This window comes from Numida meleagris, chromosome 25 (assembly GCF_002078875.1).
Source record: "Numida meleagris isolate 19003 breed g44 Domestic line chromosome 25, NumMel1.0, whole genome shotgun sequence".
Lineage (NCBI taxonomy): Eukaryota > Metazoa > Chordata > Aves > Galliformes > Numididae > Numida > Numida meleagris.
In genome coordinates, this window is record NC_034433.1 from 2,570,659 (window position 1) to 2,594,260 (window position 23,602).

General features: G+C 49.0%; 1 protein-coding gene across 8 annotated transcripts in view; it reads left to right on the forward strand.

The window, feature by feature from the left end:
• The window catches only part of SRGAP2 (SLIT-ROBO Rho GTPase activating protein 2), an 85,722-nt gene that overhangs the window by 46,443 nt on the left and 15,677 nt on the right, over window positions 1-23,602 (forward strand). For 5 of the 8 annotated variants that reach the window (XM_021376848.1, XM_021376850.1, XM_021376847.1 and 2 more), the window contains 11 exons: window positions 3,884-4,108; window positions 6,203-6,304; window positions 7,038-7,235; window positions 10,263-10,347; window positions 12,931-12,958; window positions 14,239-14,377; window positions 15,227-15,287; window positions 17,314-17,391; window positions 19,394-19,528; window positions 20,638-20,743; window positions 21,568-21,792. In XM_021376848.1, the coding sequence (XP_021232523.1) occupies window positions 3,884-4,108; window positions 6,203-6,304; window positions 7,038-7,235; window positions 10,263-10,347; window positions 12,931-12,958; window positions 14,239-14,377; window positions 15,227-15,287; window positions 17,314-17,391; window positions 19,394-19,528; window positions 20,638-20,743; window positions 21,568-21,792 (1,382 nt within the window). The remainder of the gene's footprint in view (window positions 1-3,883; window positions 4,109-6,202; window positions 6,305-7,037; window positions 7,236-10,262; window positions 10,348-12,930; window positions 12,959-14,238; window positions 14,378-15,226; window positions 15,288-17,313; window positions 17,392-19,393; window positions 19,529-20,637; window positions 20,744-21,567; window positions 21,793-23,602) is intronic. The other 3 variants (XM_021376849.1, XM_021376851.1, XM_021376852.1) reach the window with 3 other exon arrangements.

Consider the following 23,602-nt stretch of genomic DNA (forward strand, 5'->3'; position numbering starts at 1 on the left):
TCCACCAGCTCTGCAGGAATCTGATGTGTTCCTTCTGTCCATGGGACTGCAGAGCGCTGTCGGAGCAGTGCTGGAAGGTGTCAAAGGAGAGCTGGGAATGGTGGGAGATGCAGTGGTAGCCCCCTGTCTGTAAGAGGAACAAAGAAATCAATGGCTGTAGGAATCAGCCCCCCCCCTTCCCTTTCCCTAGAATCCTCTCTGTGGGAGGAAGGTGATGGAGCAGCAGGCAGAGGGAGCTTGTTCCCCAGCTGCCCCCAGGCTTTGCTCTGGGGCCAAGTGAAAGCCCTCAGCATTCCAGGGGCCTTAGTTCTGCTCTTGTAAGATGCACAGCAAGAAAATAAATCTCTCCTCTTTGAAAACTCATGAAAGCCAGTTAGGAATCCCAGCACTTCTTACAAACACACGACTATTCCACTGCAGCGTGCAGAACTGGAGCACCAAAGGCACTGAACGTGTCATACCTGGGTCTCTGACTTCTACTGGATCTTCCTCTGTTCACCAGGTGCAGCCCGCTGCAGTCACTGCTCAGAACACACTGCTGCAAAGGGAACTTTCTTTGTAGGTGGGCAGGTAACTTGCAGAAGTGTCTCATCACAGGCAGTGAGGTCTCTGGATTGCTGTTATCAGCCAGCTGCACAGTTCCTAGCAGTACCTATGAGGCACCAATTCAGCTGGCTGTAAGATCACACAAAGTACAAGCAGGTAGTTATTAACTATTTAGATTAAAAAACAATCTGCCCTTTGGAGGACAGGCTTGTCTGTGTTAGATAGCTTTGAGAAACACTGTTGTTTCAAAATAGCATGTTTTGTAATGTTTGTTTGTTTTGGAAATCTTCTCATTCCTCCCCCAGTTATTGCAGATGTGCTTGATGCAGTTGCCTGCGAGCAGCTTGCACTTGGTACGTTTTCTTGAATCATGTAGGTAGGAATCGGTTTGGGTTTCAGAAACCCCAGACAAATTTGAATCCACACAAGTCATTTCTTGACAGATGTAGGTTACCCAGCTTTGGAGGAAGTGCTCTTCTCACTGGGTGCTCTCAGCCATCCCTGGGGCACAGCAGGCAGTGGTGCAGGACCGGAACCCACGCTCTGCAGGGCTCTGATCTGTCACTGCTCCTCGACAGCAGCCGCTGTGGATTGGAGCAGTTCTGTGTCCTTGCTAACCCCCCCCTCCCCCCCATCCTGTTCCTTGCCATGTTCCGTTTAACAGAGCATCACAAGTTCTCAGAATCTTTGAAGGAGAAGTGTTATCTGCTGCGTTTGCAGAAGGCATGGGGAGATACGGAACTTAACTGAATTGCATCTCCTGTGCTCCCAGGTATCTCATTGCTAAGACACAGTGAATATGGATGTACTAATGCCTTTGATCTGAAGGACTGAAAATTGGCAATGAGAGCCAGGGGTGTTTATCAGAAGCATCCGACGGACATAAAAATATGATATTTTTAAAGTCAGCTCTTAATTCTTTTCCTTGATCTCATCGTTTGGTACGACAGCTTCACGTATAATACAAAAGCAGTCCTCAAAGTTACAAATAATTTCTGTTAGGCCAAAGGGCTTTACACTCATTTGTGCTGTACAAAACCCGTGTTCACAGAAGGATAACAGCACGTTGCTGCTTCATTGTGAGTTAAAAGCAACAAGCAGACAGAGCCCAGTAGCCCTGGATCTCCTGACTTTGGGGACAGAGGTGCTTCTTTGATGCTAACGAGACATTGCAATAATGGGGAATTAACAAATACCTCCTGTTTCTGGAGAGGTCCCTAGGACAGAATGTCTTTTAAAAGGCATGGGGCTTTGCTGTGAGTCCCAAAGTTGATTTTATTCTTGCAGTAAGCACGCTGTTGCTGTTTGCTCACGGAGCTCCTGCTTCCCCCTTCCAAATGGAAGTGGTGCTTTAAGACAGAGGTCTCTTAACTCTCTCCTCGACTCTTCTGTTTTGAGGCTTTTGAAAGCCTCTAAGTGGCGAAGGGTTAATCAGCTGTCATGTTGGGAAGTGAATGTGAATGAGTTATCATTAAATTCTTATAAAAAATTGATTTCCTCGGAGAACGATTCCATCAAACATTTATATAACCCAGAAGAGGGATGGCAAGACAGATACGTTCATAAATGGGGTGTGCAGGACTTCGAGAAACGGCAAAGAGAGGGAGTGGGCTGAAAAATGTTCTCTGTCACAAGCTTCAATAAAATAAAGCTAAAACCCTTTGGCATCTTAATGCAGCCCCGCTGCTCCGCGAGGTGGGCCATGAAATATTAACTCTGGTTTGACTTTGCAGTCCCAGCGGTTCCTTCTGAGCAGCTCTGCTCTGCTTCCAGCACGGGCTCCTCCCTGGGCTCCCAGCAGCTGGGCAGGAAGGATGGGGCTGCTCCTGGGTGCTCTGAGCCCGTTCTCATTGTGGCTGCACGTTGGCCCAGCTTGGGTTGGCTCCCTGCATCGCTGCAGGGGAGGCAGAATCGTGTGCGTGCTGGAGAGCGGCGCCTTTGGACGGCTGCTTATCCCCAGCACGTGCAAATTCTCAATCAAGCATCTTTTGGGGTTGTTTTCTGTTGTTTCTGGTGGAGTGCAGCGTCCTTTAATTATCTGCCTCCCATCGAGTGCTGCTCTTTTTGCTGCAGCTGGTTGGCACAGGAGCCAGGCGCTGCTGGTGGCAAATCCTGGGCGAGCAGCGTACGGGCCCCCAGTCAGCAGCTCTCTTCTCTCTCCCTCCACCCCTTCCTTTTTTTCCCTCTTTTTCTCCCTTTTTCCTTTTTTTTTTTTTTTTACGTTTCTACACAATGACAGTGATGAGACCCAAATGATGGGCGAGGAGGAGATCTCACGTGCATTCTGCTTACAGAGCAGTGCAGCAATCAAGCAGATGGTCTCTTTCATTCTTTTTGGATATTCTCCTAGCGTGCGTAATCTTGCTTGTCATTCCAAGAAGGTGGACTCCTTTCTCACTCACTTTATTAGATGCCTTAAAAAAAAAAAAAAAAAAAAAAAGATCCGGGCTCTTTCTGATCAGCTCGTGAAAAGCTCCTTTCTCCCTCGCAGTGCATGAATACTTGGCTGTGCAGCCACGGTGGAGATGAAGCTGCTCGATTGTCTTCCACTGACATCATCCTCGTGCCAGCGGTAGCCAGGAAATTCTTGACCGTGGCCGCTCTCTGCTTGAGCGTTTTTTGCTCTTGTTTCGCCCCAGCGGTGAAGTCAGCCCTGCCAACCACTGCTGCCTTTTTGGATGGCTCCCTTCTTTCTGCCTGCGATTGTGCAGGTTGCGTTCTTGCTTCCTGAAGCACGCTGAATTGAGCGGTTTTCTGCATCCTGGGTGGAATAATTTGGAGGCAGATTGATCTTTGCAGATGATGCAAATCCTGTGCCTTATTTTTCCCTGTGGCACTTCAGTGTGTTCTTTTCCTCTTGCTTAGAATAAATTTACTGAAGGGTTTTGCAGTGCTTTCGGTGGGAGTCAGTGCCCCCTAGAAGAGAAGTTAGAACTGGAAGAAGAGACACTCTCATACCTTTGAATATAGCCACTTCTAGAGTGCTCTTTTTTCTGAACAGGATGGCATGGGGTCTCTCGTGCTCCATGAGAACTCCCCACGCTGTTAAAATACTTTAAGATGTGCTTGTCTTGGAGAAGAGCTATAACACAATGTAGAAATCTCTACAGGATTATGGGCTCAGAGATTGGTGTAGAGATGACTCCAGTCCTCGAGTCGGGATGCCTCTGTGATCTGTGGGCTGGGAGACAGCTCTGGTCCCCAGAAGATGATAAAGTAACCCCACTTGGGGTGGGGTCAGCTGCTTCTATGACTTCTAGCCTCAGAAACATTTTAACTTCGATTTCAGATCGTCTTCGCTTATTCACATCTGGAATCGCGTGTTTTTTTTTTCCAGCAGTGCTGTGACCTGGGATACCACGCTAGCCTCAACAGAGCTCTGAGGACGTTCTTGTCTGCTGAGCTAAACCTGGAGCAGTCCAAGCACGAGGGTCTGGATGCCATTGAAAATGCTGTTGAGAACCTGGATGCCAACAGTGACAAGCAGCGCCTGATGGAGATGTACAACAATGTCTTCTGTCCGCCCATGAAGTTCGAGTTTCAGCCGCATATGGGCGACATGGTCAGTTTGTGTTTGTGTTGCTGCTCCAGCTCGGCCTGCCTGCTCCCTTCATCTGTGATAGATGGAGCCGCTGCAGGGCCACCTGTTGGCCTCTATTTTTGGGAGGCCTTGCAAAGGGGAGCTGGTATGAAGATGAGAAGCGATGGGGTGGAGGCCTGAGTGCAAGCGACCCTCGCTTCTTCATTATCGCAGCTCCTGAAGGCAGAAGTGCTAAATTAGATATAATACTAAACATAGGTAGAAAACCCTTTTTAACCTATTGTTCAGGCCCCTGTTAACTCTTGCACCCCGAGACAGGCTCTGAAGTTAGAGATCTGAAGCGTGATCTGAAAGGAAGACTCGTTGTGAGCTGGCTTCGGCGTGGTGCTTTCGGTGATCTCATCTCTGGCGATCCGTGGAGCTGTTTAGTTTTTGCTGGTGGCTTTGTTAAGAAGATGAAAGGAGATAGCTTATGTGGGTTAAAAGATGAAAGCCTTAAACGTGGGCATGCGCTGCCAAGGTACCTGTCGGCCCGGTGGGGAGATAAAGCAGCTTTTATGCTCGCTTTTAAATAAGTGTTGCACCACGGGGCTCCCAGAGGAGCGAGATGCCCATCTCCTGGATGCCTTCCCACCTTCTCCAGTTTGGGTAAAACTGGGTTGAGCTGCTGCTCTCCCAGATCCCTTTGTAGCAGGTGATGTGTCTGAAGAAACCTTTGAAATGCAGTGGTGGTTTCCCAGAAGCGACGTTTGTCTGCTTTTAATTACTGCTGTTATTTTTCTGTCTGTGTCAGTAATAGCGTAACTTAAAGCTTCACAGCGAGTCAATGATCAGCAGCTATCTCTGTGACCCAGCCTGGTTTCCAGAGACCTGGAGTGGCCTCAGAAAGGACAACAGATGAAAGGTGTCAGTGCAGCTTTTTGGGGCGTGTGAGCGTGCAATCTTGGAGCAGAAGTGGTTTGTCATGGTGCTTTGTGCACGTTTGCTGCGAGACAAGGCAGCAAAGGATTTTCATTTTTGGCAATGAAAATCTCTCTTTACAGGTTAATTGAGATAGCAGGTACGTGGCTGGGAACTGTTTAAATCACAGAAGCCAGCTCACAAATATAAATAGGAGCACATGTACCATGTATTACTTCAGCTCAATTAGTTTGATTTCTAGATTCTTCTCCTCAACACTGGGGAAAGAAAACTGCAGGGAAGGTCTCTTGCCTCATCTTTTGTTCCAGCAAATGCAGTCACTGCTGAAGGCAGAGACGAGGAGGAGCCTTCTGAAGGGAATCCCTCAGACTGCAGACGACCTTTCTTGGTTTTCCTGTGCGCTGGGAGTGTCCTGGGAGATAGGAGGAAGGAAAAGCACGGCCTGCAGACTGTCATTCCTACCAGCTCACATTGGCAGAGCCATTTATCACGGCCCTTCCCGAGGCCAAATGAATGTTGATAGATGCAGCAGTGGTCCTGCTTATGCCAGATGGAGTGCACGGCTGTATACGTGCATTAATAAAACTCCCATTGCCACGTCTGCCTTTAAAAATATCCAATGAGAGCAATGTTTTCCTTAAAAATAGTAATAATAATCTGAAAGGAAAGCCACGTCACGCTGTAATGTCAGACTAATTATTAACAGCACAGGGCAGCCCACGGTTCTGGCATTTTCCACTGGTGTCTGCCCAGTTCTTTTCTATCTGAACTCCCCTGAGTTGGTCAGGCTGGGTGCCCTGTGTGTGTCTGCTGCTTGCACAGGTGGTTGGCTGAGCCCTGTGCCTGCTGCGCTCATGGAGCCCAGCTCTTGGTGTCGTGCACCCTGAGTGCTGTGATAAATAAAGCACCTCCGGGCTTCCAGAAGATAGAACTAGCTCAGATCACTGAAAGCAGCTAATTTTTTCTAGTTAATTAGGGATGTTCATGTTCTCTCTCTTTCTCATTAACTTTGGGAGAATGGAGAAGCGGACTGGAATTTGGTAGAAAGCGTGACTCTTCACTGATTGAAGTTGGCAGCTGATAAATGTTTAAGATCAGGCATTTTGGGGGGTGTTTGTTAATAATAATAATAATGAAGTAATTAAAGTATTGTTGATGATGTTTTTCCTGAAATAAGTGCTGCTTTCCTTGCAGGAATCCCAGCTGTGTGCCCAGCAGCCGGTGCAGAGTGAGTTAGTGCAGAGGTGCCAGCAGCTGCAGTCCAGGTTATCTACGCTGAAGATTGAAAACGAGGAGGTGAGCTAATTAACCCAAATCAGCAGCCCGCTGGCTGTTTCCAAAGGGCAGTGGCAGCTGATTAAGGAAGAACATAGTTGTCATGCTCCTCTTCGATGAAGATTTCTGGTATAATTCAAGAGGAAGGCAGCAGTATGTTAGGTTGTGACTTTGCATAAAAGCTGAGTGCGTGGAGAGGAGCCATTGCAATGTGCACTCTTCCTTTTTTCCCCATCCTTAACGTGATAGAACAGGCTTTTTGTTGCAAAAACTGCGTTTGGAGAGTTAGGAGGAAAAAGGGGAATTTAATGCTTCAAAGTGAAGCCAGTGAATAACGTAAGGTACGAGCTAATGTTTGTTTAATTGGTCCTCTAGGATGAGGAGAGTTCTTGGGCAAACTCTGCAACCCCTTTTTGTCTAGCAGGCTGATTCTGGCCTGATTTGCAGCGCAGCAAAGCCTTTCTGTAACCTCTTGTTTCTCTTATGCCCAGTAGATGTAATTACAGAAGGAAGATGTTTATTTCTTTCTTCCAGCACTGCTTGCTTTGAGGTTAAATTTCCCTGCTTCTCTTCCTCACCCCAGCCTGTCAGGTTACAGCCCTTGTCTGCAAGTTCAGCATGCACCAAGCCTTTCTTTGTAGGGACAAGTAATACTTGTTTATTAGTAAAATGCTCCGGAGTGCCATTAACTCTTCTTTTTCCCCACTTGCATCATAGCTCCATTTTCTCAAGCACTCTCATTCTTGCTGGACAGGTGAAGAAGACGATGGAAGCAACGCTCCAGACAATCCAGGACATAGTCACAATAGAGGACTTCGATGTCTCTGACTGCTTTCAGTACAGCAACTCTATGGAGTCTGTTAAATCCACCGTATCCGAAACCTTCATGAGCAAACCAAGCATTGCCAAGAGACGGGCCAACCAGCAGGAGACAGAGCAGTTCTATTTCACAGTAAGGAGTTAATTTTCAGTGTGAGCACGTGTAATGTTTTTAGAATTACACTCGCAGGAGAGAGCAAAATAATGCTATCATCTTGCAAAAATGCTTCTGTAATTGATTTTGGACCAGCAGAGTGAGCATATTAGGTTGTAAAAAGAGTTGCTTTGAGTTCTTTACAAGGATATTGGGATATGTTTGTCTGTTGATGCAAGCTTAGTGTGGATAAATCGTGTAAAATTTGATTTCTCCTCTGCCTGTCTATGGGGAAAACAGCAATCAACGGGGCGAAGCTGCAGCAGTGTGCTACCCTGAGCAGCCGCATCAGGCACCTGGCTGATCTGCTGCTGGGCAGGCAGAAATATCCTTGAGATGGCTCCCAGGCATCGGAGATGCAAGGAGCAGCTATCTCAGGGCGTGAGGGAACGCTCAGCTGGGTGTTGGTGAGGGCAGAGCTGTGCAGCAGGGCACGCTTTGTGTAAGGGGAAAGCAAATGCGTGAGCAGTGCAGTGCACGTACGATGTGAGTAGGGCTGAAGAATATGAAGTGAAGGAAAAACGTTGATTTGAAAGAGTGTAACCTGCATGGGAAGCCCTGCTTGCTGCGTTGCTGCTTGGGCAGGGCTCACAGGTCAGCGCAGCGATGGCATCGTAGGAACTGAGTGGTAGCGCAGAGCTGAAGCTTTCTGCTGAAGACACGTTGCACTTGTGCTGAGCTGTCTCTGGCGGAGCTTTGAAGGAAGGTTTGGATTCAGAACAGAAGCTTGGACTTGGTGTGGAGGAGAGTGCAGGGCGGGTGTCTGGCCGTGCTAAGTTAACCCAGGTGACTGAAGCAGGGGAGGGGCAGCAGCGGCTCCACGAGCTGTGAAAATCAACGTGCATTTACCAAACCCTTAAGACACAGGGAAGTATGACACAAATCTCTGCTGCTGATGGCTCTTGCAGCGGTGTCCCGCTGTCCCACGTGCAGCAGCGCAGCTCCCAGTCCCCGTGCCCTGAATCACTGCCTTGTTCAGAGCTGCTCCTGGGGGGGGGCACGGGTGGGAGAAGCGCTTTGCTTTGCAGATGGCAGGCAGTGAAGGATGCGGGGCAGGGACAAAAACGGTGCTTCCCCGTGGCCTCAAAAGCAGCGAGTGTTATTCCCATGGGGGAGGGAGCTAAGGGCTGGGCTGCGCTTTGTGCTCCCACCCACCCACTGCGTCGTGCTGGAAAAGTACTGGTATGGGGAGGGCATCAGGCTGCGTGGATTTGGGGGGGCGGTGGCTGCTAAGGTTCCCGTTCTCTGGCTGATGGCAGATGTTCACCTCTTCAGTTTTTATGGTGTGGAAGTAACGTGAGTCGAGGATGCTTCTCCTGCGCTGTGTCCGACTCCGGCCGTGCTGTCAGAACTAAAATCCTCAGTTCATCCATGCTTCATTTATTTTTTTACTAAGCCGTGAATCAAATGCTCATGCCACCTTAATTCCTTCGAAAAAAGCCTGAAGCCTTAATTTGAAATCACTCATTTTTTTTTTCCCTAAGTCCTAGGAACAGGGTGCAGAACGGCAGGCACGAGGAAGCGCGAGGAATGCATGAAATCTGTGGTCCTTGTTGTTCAGAACCCAATCCCTGCTGCCCTGCCATAGGCAGGCGATGCGCTCAGCGTCTGTTGGAGCTATTTTGGGCTGAGCCTTCTCGTGCTGCCTCTCCTCGCCTGAGGTTGGCTTTGAGACAGCAGCTCGGCGCCTTCCAGAGTCGCATTGATCCTCAGATCCCCACTTACACGTTTTAGGAGGAGGGGGTGGGAGGGCAAAATTCGATGCAAAATTCGATGCAAAATTGTAACTGGTGAAGAAAACACGCTCAGGATTGGCAGAGGGGTTCTGCGGAGGAGTTCTGCAACATCTGGGTCGTTCTTTTTGCTGCAGTGACCCACGCTTGCTGTTGGAGCAACCAGAAAGCTGATGCATTGCAATGGGAAGTGCTGGCACTGCCCAAGGGGAATGGATCTTGGGATATTTGCGTTCTGGTTTTATCAACTGAAGGGATGTAGACCGTGGAGTTTAGCAGTTAGTAAAGCTTTTGGTTTGTGTTGCTTCTTGATTTGTAGCCTGCCTTTCTCGGGGCTCGTGTAGAGAGCATCCAGGTCGCTCCCATTGTAAAAACAGCATTTTTCCCCCTAAGGGTTGGCAGTCTAGTTGGGCAGTACTGGACCAGAACTGAAAGAAAGTGAATTGGGCAAGCTGAAGCCAGGAGCAGAACCTTGTGCTACCGAATGAGAATCTGTGTTTGTGTTTCTAGCTCTCTTTTAAGTATCTCATGTTTCTAGCTCTTTTTTAAGTATCTCATGTTTCTAAAGGATGGTGTTTGCGGAGTCCTGTGCTGTCTATTATTGAATGTAAACACGTCCTAATTATAACATGGCCAGCTACTGTACAACGGTATTTCACGTGCTGCGGCACAGCAGAGATAAATAATGCTGTTCCGCGCTGCAAAAGAAGAGATGAAAGAGCTGTAAAAATTGCATTTGCAGAGCTGTGAAAAATCAGGGACAAGTGGGAAAAGCGACTGCGTGACTGTATAATGCTTCTCTGCGAGAACAAATCCGAACTCCAGTAACATCTCTATTTGCTTTGCCCCCGTTTCCCCCCCCACCCGGGGTGGAGGCAGCAGACGCAGTGTTTGACGAGTGAAGTGGGGTGAGGGAGGTTAAATGGGGGGAATAAGCACAGTAGCAGCCTTTTAGCTGGGCGAAACAGATTGCTCATTCAGCTGGCGGCGACGCGCCGGAGCGCATTTCCATCTCCCCGTCTGAGGAGGAGATGCTTGACAGCTCCTCAGATGTCTGAACGATGCCAGGCGTGCTGATTCCACGGTGAGACAATAGAAATGGCACACGGAGCTGCACGGGCAGGGCATCGGGTTTGCACCCGCAGCGGGGGGCATTCGCTGCCTCCTTGGCGCTGCAGAGCTCAGTGCAGCTCGGTTCAGAGCTCGGTGACCTACAGGTGCAATCAGGGGAGCGGCTGTCCGCTCATCATCTTGTTTTCTTCCACTCTTCCAGAAAATGAAGGAGTATCTGGAGGGCAGGAACCTGATAACGAAGCTCCAAGCCAAGCACGACCTCCTCCAGAAGACCCTGGGAGAAAGTGAGTGGGGACGGGGTTGTCATTTCCTCCATTACTCAGCTAGCTGTCTAGAATTACCCAGCAGAGTGGGCATTTTCGTGTTTTATGAATTTCCTTTTTCCCCTCCGCGTGATGGAGAAGCCGGCTGACCTACATGGCCGCTTGAATAATGGTGAACAGAAAGAGCTTAATGAGTCATTAGCGTGCATCGCTCGTTTGGTAAAACGAAGCGTGTGCCCGCTTGCTCGTCCTGACCCCTCCCCATTTGTGCACATTCTGCTTCTCACTGAATAATCCATGTTGGGAAAACCTCGTGACTTGCAGATGAGTGATTAGTTCCAAAGCACTGCCTCGTTGGCTTGGTGGGAAGGTTTGGTCACGTGGTGGCTCGGCTGCTTCTCACCTCTGGGGTTCAATCCAGACCGAGCTCATGGAAGTGAACGTGGCTTTTGTTGAGAGACAAATGAATGAATTTTGCAGCATATAAAATACGTTGCCCGTCTGCATGGCACTAGGCAAGGGGCAGCTGCCAGAACGGAGCGTGCATTTGCTATTAGTGTCAGAACAAAGCAAGATTTCTTTTCCTTCGTGTTACGGGCAAATTCTGTTGGCCAAACACGCCTAAGCCGTGCATCCAAGTTTCCATAGAAACCTGCCTGCCTCATATTTGCAGAGGAGAAGGTTTAACAGCCTGAGTGTCAGGTCACCAACTGGCTCTGCTCACTCTGGGTTTCTAGGCCAGAGAGGGGCTCGTGGGTCATTACGGGACTCCCCATCGTTTGTGCAAATCTTCCAAATGAAAACTTAAACAGCGGGTGGCCCTCTGAGCACGTTGCTTTCGGTTTAAAAATGGCACTACAAAAAAAAAAAACCCAAAAAACACGCTGATTGCTGCAGTAATTATGAGCTTCACCTTTGTCAGACCCAAACCACTGGAAGGTGAGGAACGAAGTGAGCGCTGCCGTCGCTTTGTGCTTGCTACAGGTCCTTGTCTCTCCATTAGTCCTGTAAAGAAGGATGGAGCCAGAGCTCTGTGTCCTTGGGGTATTTTTTTCTGCCTCTGTGTATCTCCCAATGACACCGCAGTGCTCCTGGGAGTGATGACATCCCTGGGTCCCAGCTGACCTCTGTGCCCAGCCCTCTTTTCTCTTACCCTGCCTGCTCCTCACAGTGAGCCCAGGCTGAGCTGGGGGGAGAGAGGAGGAAATGAAACGCCATTTCTGCATTGCTATGAAAGTTTAAAAGCTGCTCCTGTTCTGGTGTGGTTGCTTTGCTATAGCAGAGCTTAGTAGCTCTGTGAAGGGCCCAGTGTGTGCTGGGCTGAGCTCCAGTCACCTTCTGTCACCTATGAGGTCAGAGGAGCTGAGAAAGCCAGGTACATTGCGTCCTTGAGTCTGCAGGTTTGTGGTATGGACTGTGACCATGTCAAGGCTTATTCATAACGTGGTGCTTAGTTTGCACGTGAGCAAATAAAATTCCTTTCCCAAATCCCAGCAACACGTTTAGAAGCTTTGCTAAATAACGTGCATCCAGCTCTGTGCCTTCCTTCCCAGGTTTGTTTTGGCTTTTGTTCTTTGCCCCGTTCTCAGCTGACATTTATTAGTCCTCTTGCAAATCACCTTAATCGAAAGGTGACAAGTTCCAGTAACAAAAATAGCAGCAAGCCTTCCTGTGTACGAGCAGCGATGTCCCTGCCTGCTGTACACGCTTGTTGCTGCAGCCGTGGAATTCATATATATGAATATTCTGTGATGGAAATGGGACAGATGGCTGGAAACTCTGCTTCAGAAGAACATTTTCCTGTAAATTATGCACTGTTTTGGGCTTTAGGTGGGGAGAGAGGAAGGTTGCTCTCGAGATGCGTTCAACTCATTGTCAGCCATCAGCAATTAGCCGTGTCCCTGCTTCGTTCCTCCTCCTGCCCGGGCACAGGAAGGCATTGCAGGAAGGTGGATTTCCAGCTCACATCACTGTGGTTTCGCTGATGCTGGCCTGGCCAGCACGATTCCCACCAGCCCACACTGCTCCTGCGTCTCTCGCTGTGCTATTTTAGAACGATGCTGCATAGGCAGCAGTTGTGAGCTTGGCTGCCTCCTCGCAAAACTCAGCGCAAGTCAATGGAACGTTTTTAGAGATGTTTGTGGAAAATATCATTAAACGTCTGCCTCCCAAAATAGCCTAATGCTAGCGCGCTCGGTCCATGGGCTAACAATTCTGCAAATGTTTCCAATCTTGCTGAGTGGCTTCGTAAAGCATAATCTCTCTCCCTAGCAATTCCCCTGGGAAAGGGGAGGGCGGGAGAGGTTGACAGGCCCGGTTTTTTGGCAGCAGAAGTCACCAATTAGAGTGCACGGGGAACCAATTTCCAAAAACAATGCTTTCCAAAGAAAGAGTGCTCGGGCAGCCCGAGCTGCTCTGTGCTTTCCTGGGGGGGGGGGGCCACGCTCTGCTGACCTCCTTGGCAGCGCTGCAGGGACGCTCACGTCCGGCCCTCGGGCTGCCCTTGTCCTCCTCCTCCCAAATCTGGCCCTGCACAGCAGCAGAGGGGATTTTCCCATCCCTCTCCCCTAATGCAATGATGTTTTTTCTTTGTCTCCCCCACAGGTCAGAGGACCGACTGCTCCCTCGCCAGGTAGGTGTGGCACAAGGGCTCGCTTTATAGGGGAAACTTGCTGCAAACCTGCCAGCCCAGGATACGCGTGTGTTAGATGTTCATTTAGCTAATTAAGAACCACGTTCCCCTCGTCCACGTGGCTCTAAATACCACTGCAACTCGTCAGCGCAGAGTGGTGGAGGTGCTCCTGGTGTTGTCCCAGTGATGGAACTGGATTGCAGCAGCGCAGAGGCCCCGGAGAATCAGCTCCTCTGTTATAATTAGGACCAATCACAGAGCAATAACTAACCTTCTCTTGATGGGGTTTTTATAAAGCATAACAAATGTCCGTGTGCAGATGGATGGGCCTGGGGAGCTGGGCTGGGCACGGGGGCTGTGCATCATCCTGCCTCGTAACAAAGGGAAGGTGATTACTGCTGATCCACAGCCATTACTACTTTTCACATTCCTTACAGCAAAGCAAAGCTGACAGGTCCTAATTAGTGCCTGACATCTGTAATAATAAAATATTATTCATCATGAAACAGTTTTAAATATCAAAGAATCATTACTGCTCATAGTTTAAAGTAGGCCTTATTGTCAGTGACAGCCCATGAAATCTGCTTGCTTTTTTTTTTTTTTTCATTCAGTGTTTTTGATTTCCTTTTCCTGGAAGGAATTTCCCCTGAATTAACGCATTGTACAGTCTCTTTTTTTTTTTTTTTTTTTTAAATTGCAGTTCTAATCACCTTATTTATAATTCAGCAGCCATCTGCTTGAATGAGACACATTAGGGCCTTTCTACCACTACCTCCCATACTTCATTTTTACCAGGGACTATAGGAATCTTAAACCCCGGCCATAAATTCTAGGGGGCCGTGTCTTGGCGCAGGAAGGCTCCTTCCTTGTTTCCCTACAATTAATGTCCACCAGCATAACCAAATGAGGCCATCATGGTTTGAGCTGAGTTGGCTGAGCCTGGCTGGTGCTGGGGGGCACTCATTTGTGTGTCTGTTTGAAGGCTCTCCCATGCAGGGGCAGGGCTCTGCAGCGATGCTCGCTGGCAGCTGCTCCCACCTGCTCCTCCAGGAGTGCAATTTATAGCAAACTTCACCTCGAGTGAGGAGTGGATGGAACAGATTTCCATATGGTTGGAATTAAAGTGTCAAGGGTAATCTTTTGTCAAAGCAGCGGGCTCCCTTGTGTCTGTGTCAGGTTTGTAGTGATTTAAAGTCACTTAAAATCTTCTGAAGTTCCGTAAATTGAACGAGACTAAGTCATTATGATTTGTATATCTGGCTTCTTCCCTCCCAAATCAGCATGGCTTGGAATACCAAACGAGCAAGCACTGCAATAGTAGAGAATTATCTTGACTTTTTCTCCTCTGTTTTTCCTCTGGCACCGATGGGCTGTTCTGATCTCATCAGCGGCAGGCGCAGCTCCACTGTCAGAAAGCAGGTAATAAGTGTTTGCTTAAGTAATGGGGTGTGTGTGTGTGTGTGTGTGTGTGCAAACGAGGATAGATGGGAAACTGGAGGCTTTTCATCCTTCCCTCCTTTTCTTCTGCGTTCCGCTTCGTCCTCGTTTAAATGGAACCGGTGTCTGCTCACTCAGTAACTGAAATCAATAAGCACGGAGCCGCAGCCTCCATTCGTTTTCTTTGACAAAACTTCAAAACAACCAGTTTTATTCTGCCCATGTTTCTGAGGGACCTGGAACCAAGAAAGCCAAACAGCCTTGAGCTGTCTGCACGGTCATGGTTTATGGGTTTCATGCTGCTCTATTTCTTTGTCCCCTTCCCCTTTGTTTTCTCTCTGGAATGCTATTAGAGCCGTACCTGCTTGCTTGTTGCCTCCTTGTAATGAAGATTTACAGCAGCAGCGCCTTGGTTTGCTGGCTGCAGTCAGTAATTTATTGCTTCTTAGAACCTGAACAGCTCTGGAGCTGCACTGGAGCAGGACGTGGCAGATGAAAGGACAAATTTGCTTCCCGTTGTTTCCCCTCAACGCAGCCCACCCCACTTCCTCCTTTTTACTTTCTGCAGCAGATTTGAACGTGGGGAATATGGAGATCTGTGTGAAGCAGAGCTCATGCCCACAGCAGGAAGATATCTGGGTAGTCCTGCAGTGTTGGAGCGTGTTATACTCCAGGCTTTTGGAGGCTTGCAGGTTTGCCTTCATCACCAATCATTGTAATGAGGCCAAATGAGAATTTCTAGTCCAGTTTTTGTTTTTCTTCCGTGTTTTTTTTTTTTTTTGTACCCTCCCTCTGCATTCTGACGACTCCTTCCTTCTCCCCGTTGTGCAGGACTCCTCTCAAGCCATTCCCCTGGTCGTGGAGAGCTGCATACGGTTCATCAGCAGACACGGTGAGTTGATGGACAGAAAGTTTCCTGTTCTGTATCACCGTTAATTTTACAGACACAGAAGCCTTCTGAAATGCTCAGAGCGGCTTGGGACATGATCCTTATACAGGTAGAGACTGCAAGACACAGATCTAGCTCTGGCTTTTTGCTTTGTGCTCGGCATTGTGTGCGCTCACAATTCCTGCAGGCTGCTGTGAATGCGGAGCAGTAAGCTGTGCTTCCAGCAGCATCCCCTTGTTCCTCATGAAATAAGGTTCCCATCCTGAAGTACCACTCACGCCTCACCTCCCTTCACCTCGTTCTGGGGCTTGAGATGTGGCCTTCCCCAGTAGTAATTGTGCTGCTTGTAGAGGAGGAGGAGGAGTGCTCGCAGCACTGAATGTAGGAGGTCAAGTGGTGCATTAATTGCTTGCTTATTGCTGCAATGAGACAATTTGTCCCTGTTTCTGAGGCTTGCTTCGTAGCCTTCAACGCTGGAGAAGATTTTATAGGTTTGTTTTAATTTGTTTTCATTTTTAATCAATATCATCTGTTAGTAGCATGTGAAACAGCTGTTAATTAACATATGTAGAAAGAGGTTGCATTTATCTTCATTAGCCAAGACAGAGCCAAATAGTAGGTCCTGTTTCGTTTTCTCTGGCTAATTACCATCTCACATTAGAAACTATAATTGGGAGTTCCGTTCTCATCATCACCTGGGAGAGCCAGGGGCTGTAATCCTTTACTAAGGCCATAATTGGGCATTTGCTGGAGAAATGATTGAACCCACGTTGCGATGCGAATCGGAGCACGACAAAATCAGAGGCAGCAGGAGATTCTATCTTTAGAAGCGCGTTCCTGGTTCGATCTTCAGCAGACAGATTTCCCAACAAACTCAGCTGATTTCTGCACGGAGCGTGAGGTCGTGGCCTAAAGGTACAGCCTGGAATGAGGAGGGATATGCTTTTAGACAGCAGATCCACTCGATACGGAAGGAGCCGTGCAGCTGCCTGCCTGCCCCAGTCCTGCTGTAGGAGTGAATGTGGCCGGAGGTAGCCTGCCTGACATTTCCAACTGTTTCCCTCCATGGGAGTGGGATGAATGTCGTTCTCCTCCTTGCTTCTCCACGCTCAGGGTTCTTTCTTTTTTGCTGTTGTGAAGCTGTGGCGCAGCTGCTGGATGCAGCCGTGCACTGCAGAGCTCCCACTGCATCGTGATTCAAACAGTTCCAGCAATTCGAGAGGAGCGGCAGCGCACAGATGCATTCAAGAGAGCTTTATTAGTTTATAGCTGTCATTATAAATACAGCAAAGACATCGCAGCGCTCCCTGCTTCACGCAGCCTGCAATGGAAAGCCTCAAGTGAATACGAGCTGATTTTTCCAGATGTGAAGAATGCTTTGTTCACGAGTTGGTTTGTGATGGCTGGTGCTCGTCTTGCACATTGCAACCGCATCGTTCCGGTGGCGGTGGTGGGATGCTGGAACATCTCACCTCGTTGGCCGTTGGTTTTCATGGCTTTGGTGGTGGTTGTGTTCAGCAGGAATGGCTTAAAGACTGTCCTGGAGCCCTGGGTACGGGTGGTGCTGGGGAATGAAATGCTTCCGTTTCCATGGGCTGCTTTGCCCAGGGCTGTTGCAGCGTTGCTCCTGAGAAGCAAACTGCTTCCTTGTGTGGTTGGCTGTGTTGTACTTCTGGCTGATACCTCATTAGCTTGTGGTTTTCTCCGGGTTGTCAAATCCCGTGGGATCCTTCAGGGTACAAGGTAGCATGCGTGGCAGCTACAACCAAGGCATTGTGTCCGTTTCCTGGGAAGGGTTAGTGTTTCTTCCTCAGTGCTGCCGAGTTCTGTTCCTACGTACTGTGCATGTGCGTGGACGTGTGCAGGAAGACTGCTTTTCTCAGAGCATCCTTGGTTTGGTCCGTGTTCCTTACGTGCCCTGTATCACATACGCTGTAGCCGAGCAAGGTGCCAGCTTGGTGAGTTTCCTGTATCACACACGCTGAGCAGGGTGTCAGCTTGTTGATCAGCATCTCTCGTTGTCTTCCAGGTTTGCAGCATGAGGGAATATTCAGGGTGTCCGGGTCACAAGTGGAAGTGAACGACATAAAAAATGCATTCGAGAGAGGTAAGGAGGATCTTCTCCAGTAGCTGGGAAATGATTGCCAAAGGAGCCCATTCGTTTGAGTGTTCTGAAATAGTGTGTTCTGAATGCAGCTTCCGTTCTGTTCCTTCAGTTTTTGTTTCCCCAGTGGCTGTAGCCCAAGCACTTTCCCTGTGCTCATTAACCTTGAATTCTCCATGTTGTTTGGCGTGATGCTTTATCTCTTGCAGAGCGTATAATAAATATTCTGAACTCAATCCTCTCTCATGTCCAACAGCTTATTGATTATTTGCAATGCTGTAGAATAGAGGGGAATTCATTATTGGATGTAAATGTTTTTTTTTCCTGCCCATCTCCTTGTCCCCTGCAAGCTCTGTGAATGGGCTGGCTGCTGGAGGACGAAGCCTTGTGTAGTCCACGTTCTTAGGACACAGCCTGGCTACGTTTGTTTTAAACACCAGCAAACGAGAGAGTGAGCTTCAAGATGCAGTGAACTTGGTGTAGCTTTTAATAGATTTGATTTTTTATTTTTTTTTTTCTATGTAAAGAACCATTCCATACAAAGGCAAAGAATGACTGGGAACCTCCTGACTCATCAGCTTCTCGCTGGGCTGCTCTCCCAAGCTGAGCAGGTTCAGAAGAGCTTTGCTCCCAGGCAATCCTTGCAGACCAGCTCCTGCTCGGGTTGCTGGAGGCGACTGGGCTGGTGTTAAACCTCTGAGCACATCGCTCCCGGGGGAGATGGTTTCAGACTGGAGGAGGAGAGATTTAGATTGGGTATAAGGAAGAAGCTTGTGCAGTAAGGGTGGTGAGGCACCAGAATGGGTTGCCTAGAGGGGTGATGGATGTCCCATCCCTGGAGACAGCTGAGGTCAGGGTGGTGGGGGGCTCTGAGCACCTGGTGGGCTGTGGGTGTCCCCATTCATTGCAGGGGAGTGGGAGCAGATGGTCCCTTTGAGTCCTTCCAACTCAAAGCACTCTATGATTCTAAAATATTATAGTTGGTATGTTCTTGTGCATGCTGTTGAGAGAGAGCAGCAGTAATTAAGCCTAGAAAGCTTTTGGGAGGAGAGGAGCTTAATGGACATCGTGGCGTCTAATGTCACCCACCTTTATCTCCATTGATTTGAGAACAAACATGGTCAAGGACAGAGCAGGCAGAAACGTGTGTCCCAGTGTGAGTAGAGGCTTGATATCAGACTCAGGCCCCTTTTTAAACGAAGGGAATAGCTGTCATCTTGAGAAAGCAGGCAGTTGTTCCAGCACTAACGGGCAGAAATAAATTATTTTTTGCTTCCTCTCACTTGTTTCTCTGAAGCGTGTGATATACAGAACTGACAAAGTTAGCAGTAATGTCTCTGCAGTTTATTACTTCCACCAGAACCCTTGGTGGCAGTTAATATCAAGGATAATGCTCCAGTTCTTAGTGCCCATTTATTATTGGGTGTGTTATTAAGATAATAGGCAAGCTTTGGTAATTCCAGTCACATAATGGATATATATAGCTTCAATCTGAGGTTTGCCCCGTCATTAAATCTAATTATATACGATGGGGAGTTTTCCATAGGGAGCAACTCCTTAAGTGGGCATCTTTCCTTTTGTCACGCAGACAAACTGTGGCAGATCTACAGTGACCAACTGTTTGTCCCAGAAGCAATTCCCCTGCAGTTCAGCACGAGGTGGCTGCTCCTGCTGAGCCCGGTGTTGGATGCTCGTGGGCCTCTCGTGTGTGCACTGAGTGCAGCTGGGCTCCACTTGTGAGTTTGCTGCTGCACCCGTGTGACGTTGCCCTCAGCAGTGACTCTGTGAAGCTCGCACCGTACCAGAACCCTGGGGTTTCTGTCAGAGGTTTCCTTTCTTGACTGCTGTCCTCAGGGAGCTCTGCCTCATTGCGTTTAGTGCAGCTGGAGGAGGTGGGATTAACTCTGCCCTGCCTAAATCTTTTTCTCCAGCTGAGCTGCATCCTTCCACCCTGATGGTTTTCTCCTCCGTTCTGATCTTTCTTGCCTGTTTCTTTCTCACCAAGGTGAAGATCCTTTGGCTGGGGACCAGAATGACCACGACATGGATTCGATAGCAGGAGTTCTGAAGCTCTACTTCCGAGGGTTGGAGCACCCTCTCTTCCCCAAGGACATCTTTCACGATCTGATGGCCTGCGTCAGTAAGTATAGATACAGAAATGTACGGGCAGTAAAGGCTGTACGGTGGATTCGTCCGAGACAGCACCTCGTGGCAGGACTCTAAAAAAAAAAAATAGAACAAAATCCTCTACTTCTGAAAAAACTGAATGTCAGGACCTCTTACCGGAAGGTGTGAGAAATGCCATTTCGGAAACAGAAGGTGTTTCCAGCAGGGTTTCCACCTGGTGCTAATAGACCTGCAGGCTGTCTGCGTGCTGCCACGCTCCTGCGTGCTCTGCTCAGCAAGGCAGTGGCCATCTGCCTTTGGCTTGGTGGCCACAAGGGGCCATCTGTGGCCTCCTATTACGGAATTGCAATCACCAGGGCAGTGGCAGTCCAGTTGTGAACATTTTTGGTTGTTTCCAAAGGTGCTCATGGTGGGCAGGAGGTGGGGACTGGGTTTTTGTACGTGAGTAGCCTTGTGTTACACGGCCTCGCTATTGCCACGCTGCTCAGAATGAAAGAATGATTTCATTGTCCTGCTGGTGAAATAGCCTTTGCGGTGGCGGCCTTAGAAGCAAAGCAAGAGATAACTGCTTCTAAAATGACTCTTGATTTTCTTCTCCTGATAAATGCATTTACAGACTTGAATTCGCATTACATAAGAAGAAAAATCTGCTTCCAAATAAGCTCCCCTTTCTGGGATGATTTATGCTGCCCACTTATTTCTCAGTAGGCTGCAGCACACAGAGCTTTTTGCCTCACCCCTTAACTATGTTAATTTTCCTTTGAGTGTTGTACAATTTCTTTTTTTAAACACCCACCTTTCTAAGCTAACTTGAATGAGCTATTGTGCCAGAGCCATTGAAAGAGATGACATCCAGAGCTCCCACGCTAGGAAGGAGCTTGCAGCGAGGTTTCCCGTGTTCTGGGCCCTGAATTGCAAAGGCATCACACGCAGGTCCTGCAGCCTTTGCTTGCCCACGGCAAGCAGCTGGTGAATCCAGGAAACAGGCTGGCCCTTGTGCTGTGCTGGCTGCACGTTTTAATATTTTACCTGGGAGCCATCCCATATATACGGGCTGCGTTTGGACTCAGTGGCAAGTTGGGGATGCGGTGATAACTCTGTGATGCTCTTCCTTCCTTTCAGCAATGGACAATTTGCAAGAGAGAGCGCTCCACATCCGCAAGGTGCTTCTGAACCTCCCGAAGACCACTCTGATCGTGATGAGATACCTCTTTGCTTTCCTCAATCAGTGAGTACCTGCTGCAGAAGCAGCCTTGATACCGCTGCCATCTGAGCAACGATGTAAAGTGCAAATGTCATTGGATGACTCCTGCATCTGTCTTCCTGAGCTTTTGAGCCTTGCTGAAATTCCTGCAGATGTCAGCGCCATCTCGAAGGAACTCCAGCAGTGGAAGTGAATAATGTTGCTGGCAAAACTAAGCAGAAAGTGATGAGAAGGGATCAGAAATTGCATCCCACCCCAGCAAGGAGCGTTGTGCGCTAGGAAGTGCAGCTGACAGATTGGTTTTTTTGAAGCTGTCCATCACATCTGGTGGGTTTGTTGGGCAGCCCGGCAGCAAGAAGCCAAGAGCTTCCTCCATTACTGAGGGCTTGACACCTGGGGTAGCATAAAAGAAAAACTCCTACCTGGGAGTTAGCAGATTTCAATATTCTCTTGCTGAGGTTGGTAGTGTTGAGTGATACTGCTGTTCTTCATCACGCTCATCTTAACAGCAAGAGCAAAGAAAAGGAGAGATTGCATTGGGATGTATTTTAAATCTGTATAAGGTGGTTAAACTATAAACGGGGATTTGAGCAGGGCTGGGATCAAATCAATAAGGCTTTTAAAATCTCTTTGGGGTTTCTATTTCATTTCTTTGTAATGCTGTCAGTCTCTCTCTTTTTTTTTTCTTCACAAAACCCCAGAATATTGAAGTTCCAGCAAAACAGCTTCAGCAGCAGGAAGCCCGAAGCCAACCTTCCTCACTCATCTGTGTTCTCCAGCAGATGATGGTGGTGAAGGTAATGTTGTTTTCTGCTGTTAACCCTCCTCCCCACATCTGTCTCTTGCAGTTTATCTCAGTTCAGTGAAGAGAACATGATGGATCCCTACAATTTAGCCATCTGCTTTGGGCCGACGCTGATGTCCGTGCCTGAAGGTCACGATCAAGTCTCTTGCCAAGCTCACGTCAATGAATTGATCAAAACCATCATCATCCAACATGAGAACATCTTCCCAGGACCGAGGGAGCTGGAGGGTCCGGTGTATAGCAGAGGCGGAAGCACTGAGGATTACTGGTACGATGGGTGCCACCGAGGGGAGAATGAATGGGTGCATGTCTGTTTGCTGGTCAGCACGCTCCAGTCACGCGTTCTGCATTGTCTTAAATAGAAGCCAGGCATCTAGCCCATCCTCTCAGATTCAGAGTAATGCAAGAGAAGATGTCCCTGCTATCTCTGGATAGTCATTAACTCAGAACGTTTCCCCAGTCCTGGTTTTGCATTTTCTGGTTTCGTAGCGTGGCTTTTGTTCAGAGGTGGGATCGCTTGCAGCCGAACCCAGCAAGCTGTGGCACGGTGGAGTTTTCAGGGCAGCACTGCTGGCGGGGGGGGGGGGGGGAGGGATGAGGGAGGAATGCAAAATCACCATTTCCATCCAGCTTTAAAGCTCAAGAGGCCCGGCCGCGTGTTCAGTCTGAAAGCAACATCTGGAAGCAATTCAGCCAGCGCGGCTCCTGTCATCTGCAGGGGAAGGTGGGGGAGTGGGGGAAGGAGAGAGGCGGTGTTTTCTTTCCTCCTGCCCGGGCTGATCTCTCCCACTGAAAATGAGGAATGTTCAGTTGTGTCCTGCTTCTCCCCCCCCGAGTTCCCTCCTCCACTGTCCCGAGAATGCAAATGATTATTTTCATACACTAAAATAAATGTGTTTGTTTTTTTTTTTTTAAATGAAGCCACGCTGGTGGCAGGGCTGCCCTTGTTCCCCTGTCTTGTTCCAGAGTAATTAGAACTATCAGCTCGTTCCATGTGTGTGCATTGAGTAGCAGTTACTACTCACTAACTGTAAGCAGAATACTTACCCGTGTCTCTTTTGGAAATACGATTTTTTGAAGTTTCCCATCATTCTGACACTTCTAATTCATGTTACATACAATTGAATCGTATAGGAAAAAAAAAAAAAACTTGAAGAGTTTTTAAAACCTTCAAGAAAGACACCAACAAAAGCCTTTGTCCTGTAAGGTGAAGGGACGGATGGTGTGAAACGTTCAGCACGCTCTGCAGTGCAGGTAGCAGTTCACATCAGGATGTGGGATGCAGCGCGTCCTGCAAGGTAGTGCTGCTTTCCTGAAGGCACGCTGCCCTTCCTAACCGCCCTGACCTGGGACCCTGCTGAGCAGAGGGGGGGGCAAGGTGAAAATGAGCAGGGGAGACTGCTTACGATGTGAGGAAGAAGCATCTGGTTTGCCCTGCAGCCTTCTCACAGCCCTGCTGTTCACGTAGCTGCTGGTCACTGCCCGTAGGGCTCCGTGCTGCAAAGCATGCCTGGAGCAGGGGGAAGCCGTGCAGCTCAGCTCGTTCACTGGGGAGCGAAGCCTGCGATGTTTGTAGTTGCTCAGTGCCACTTGGCAGCTCCCAGCCTTTTGCCTCGGAGCTTGCAGGCGCTGTGTTGGCCCTGCAGATCATGTGGGCTTGCTCTGGAGGCTGAGAGCAGCTTGGAGGGCAGGATTCAGGGCCTGCGGTGGAAATTCAGAGCTGTGATGCAAGCTTCTTTGAATCACCACCCTCTCTTCAGGCCCCGAGCTGTGCTGCTGTCTGTCCATCTGTCCATCCCACAGCTCGGTGGCAGCAGCGTGCTCAGCCTGCGTGCCAGCAGTGAGGGGACAGAGGACAGCACAGAGATGCTCAGCTTCCCCACGTGCCCCCTGGCAGCACCCCCAGCAGCACCGAGCCCTCGCCGTGCCATCCAGCAGCCCCGGGTTCTCCTCCCACACCCTGGGCTCTCAGGCTGTCCCTGCAGCTTTGGCACCAAGTGCTGCTGGGGGCACGTGGGCTTCTCTGCAACCCTTGGATGTATGCAACATTACTTCACAGTCTGCATGAAACCTTAGCC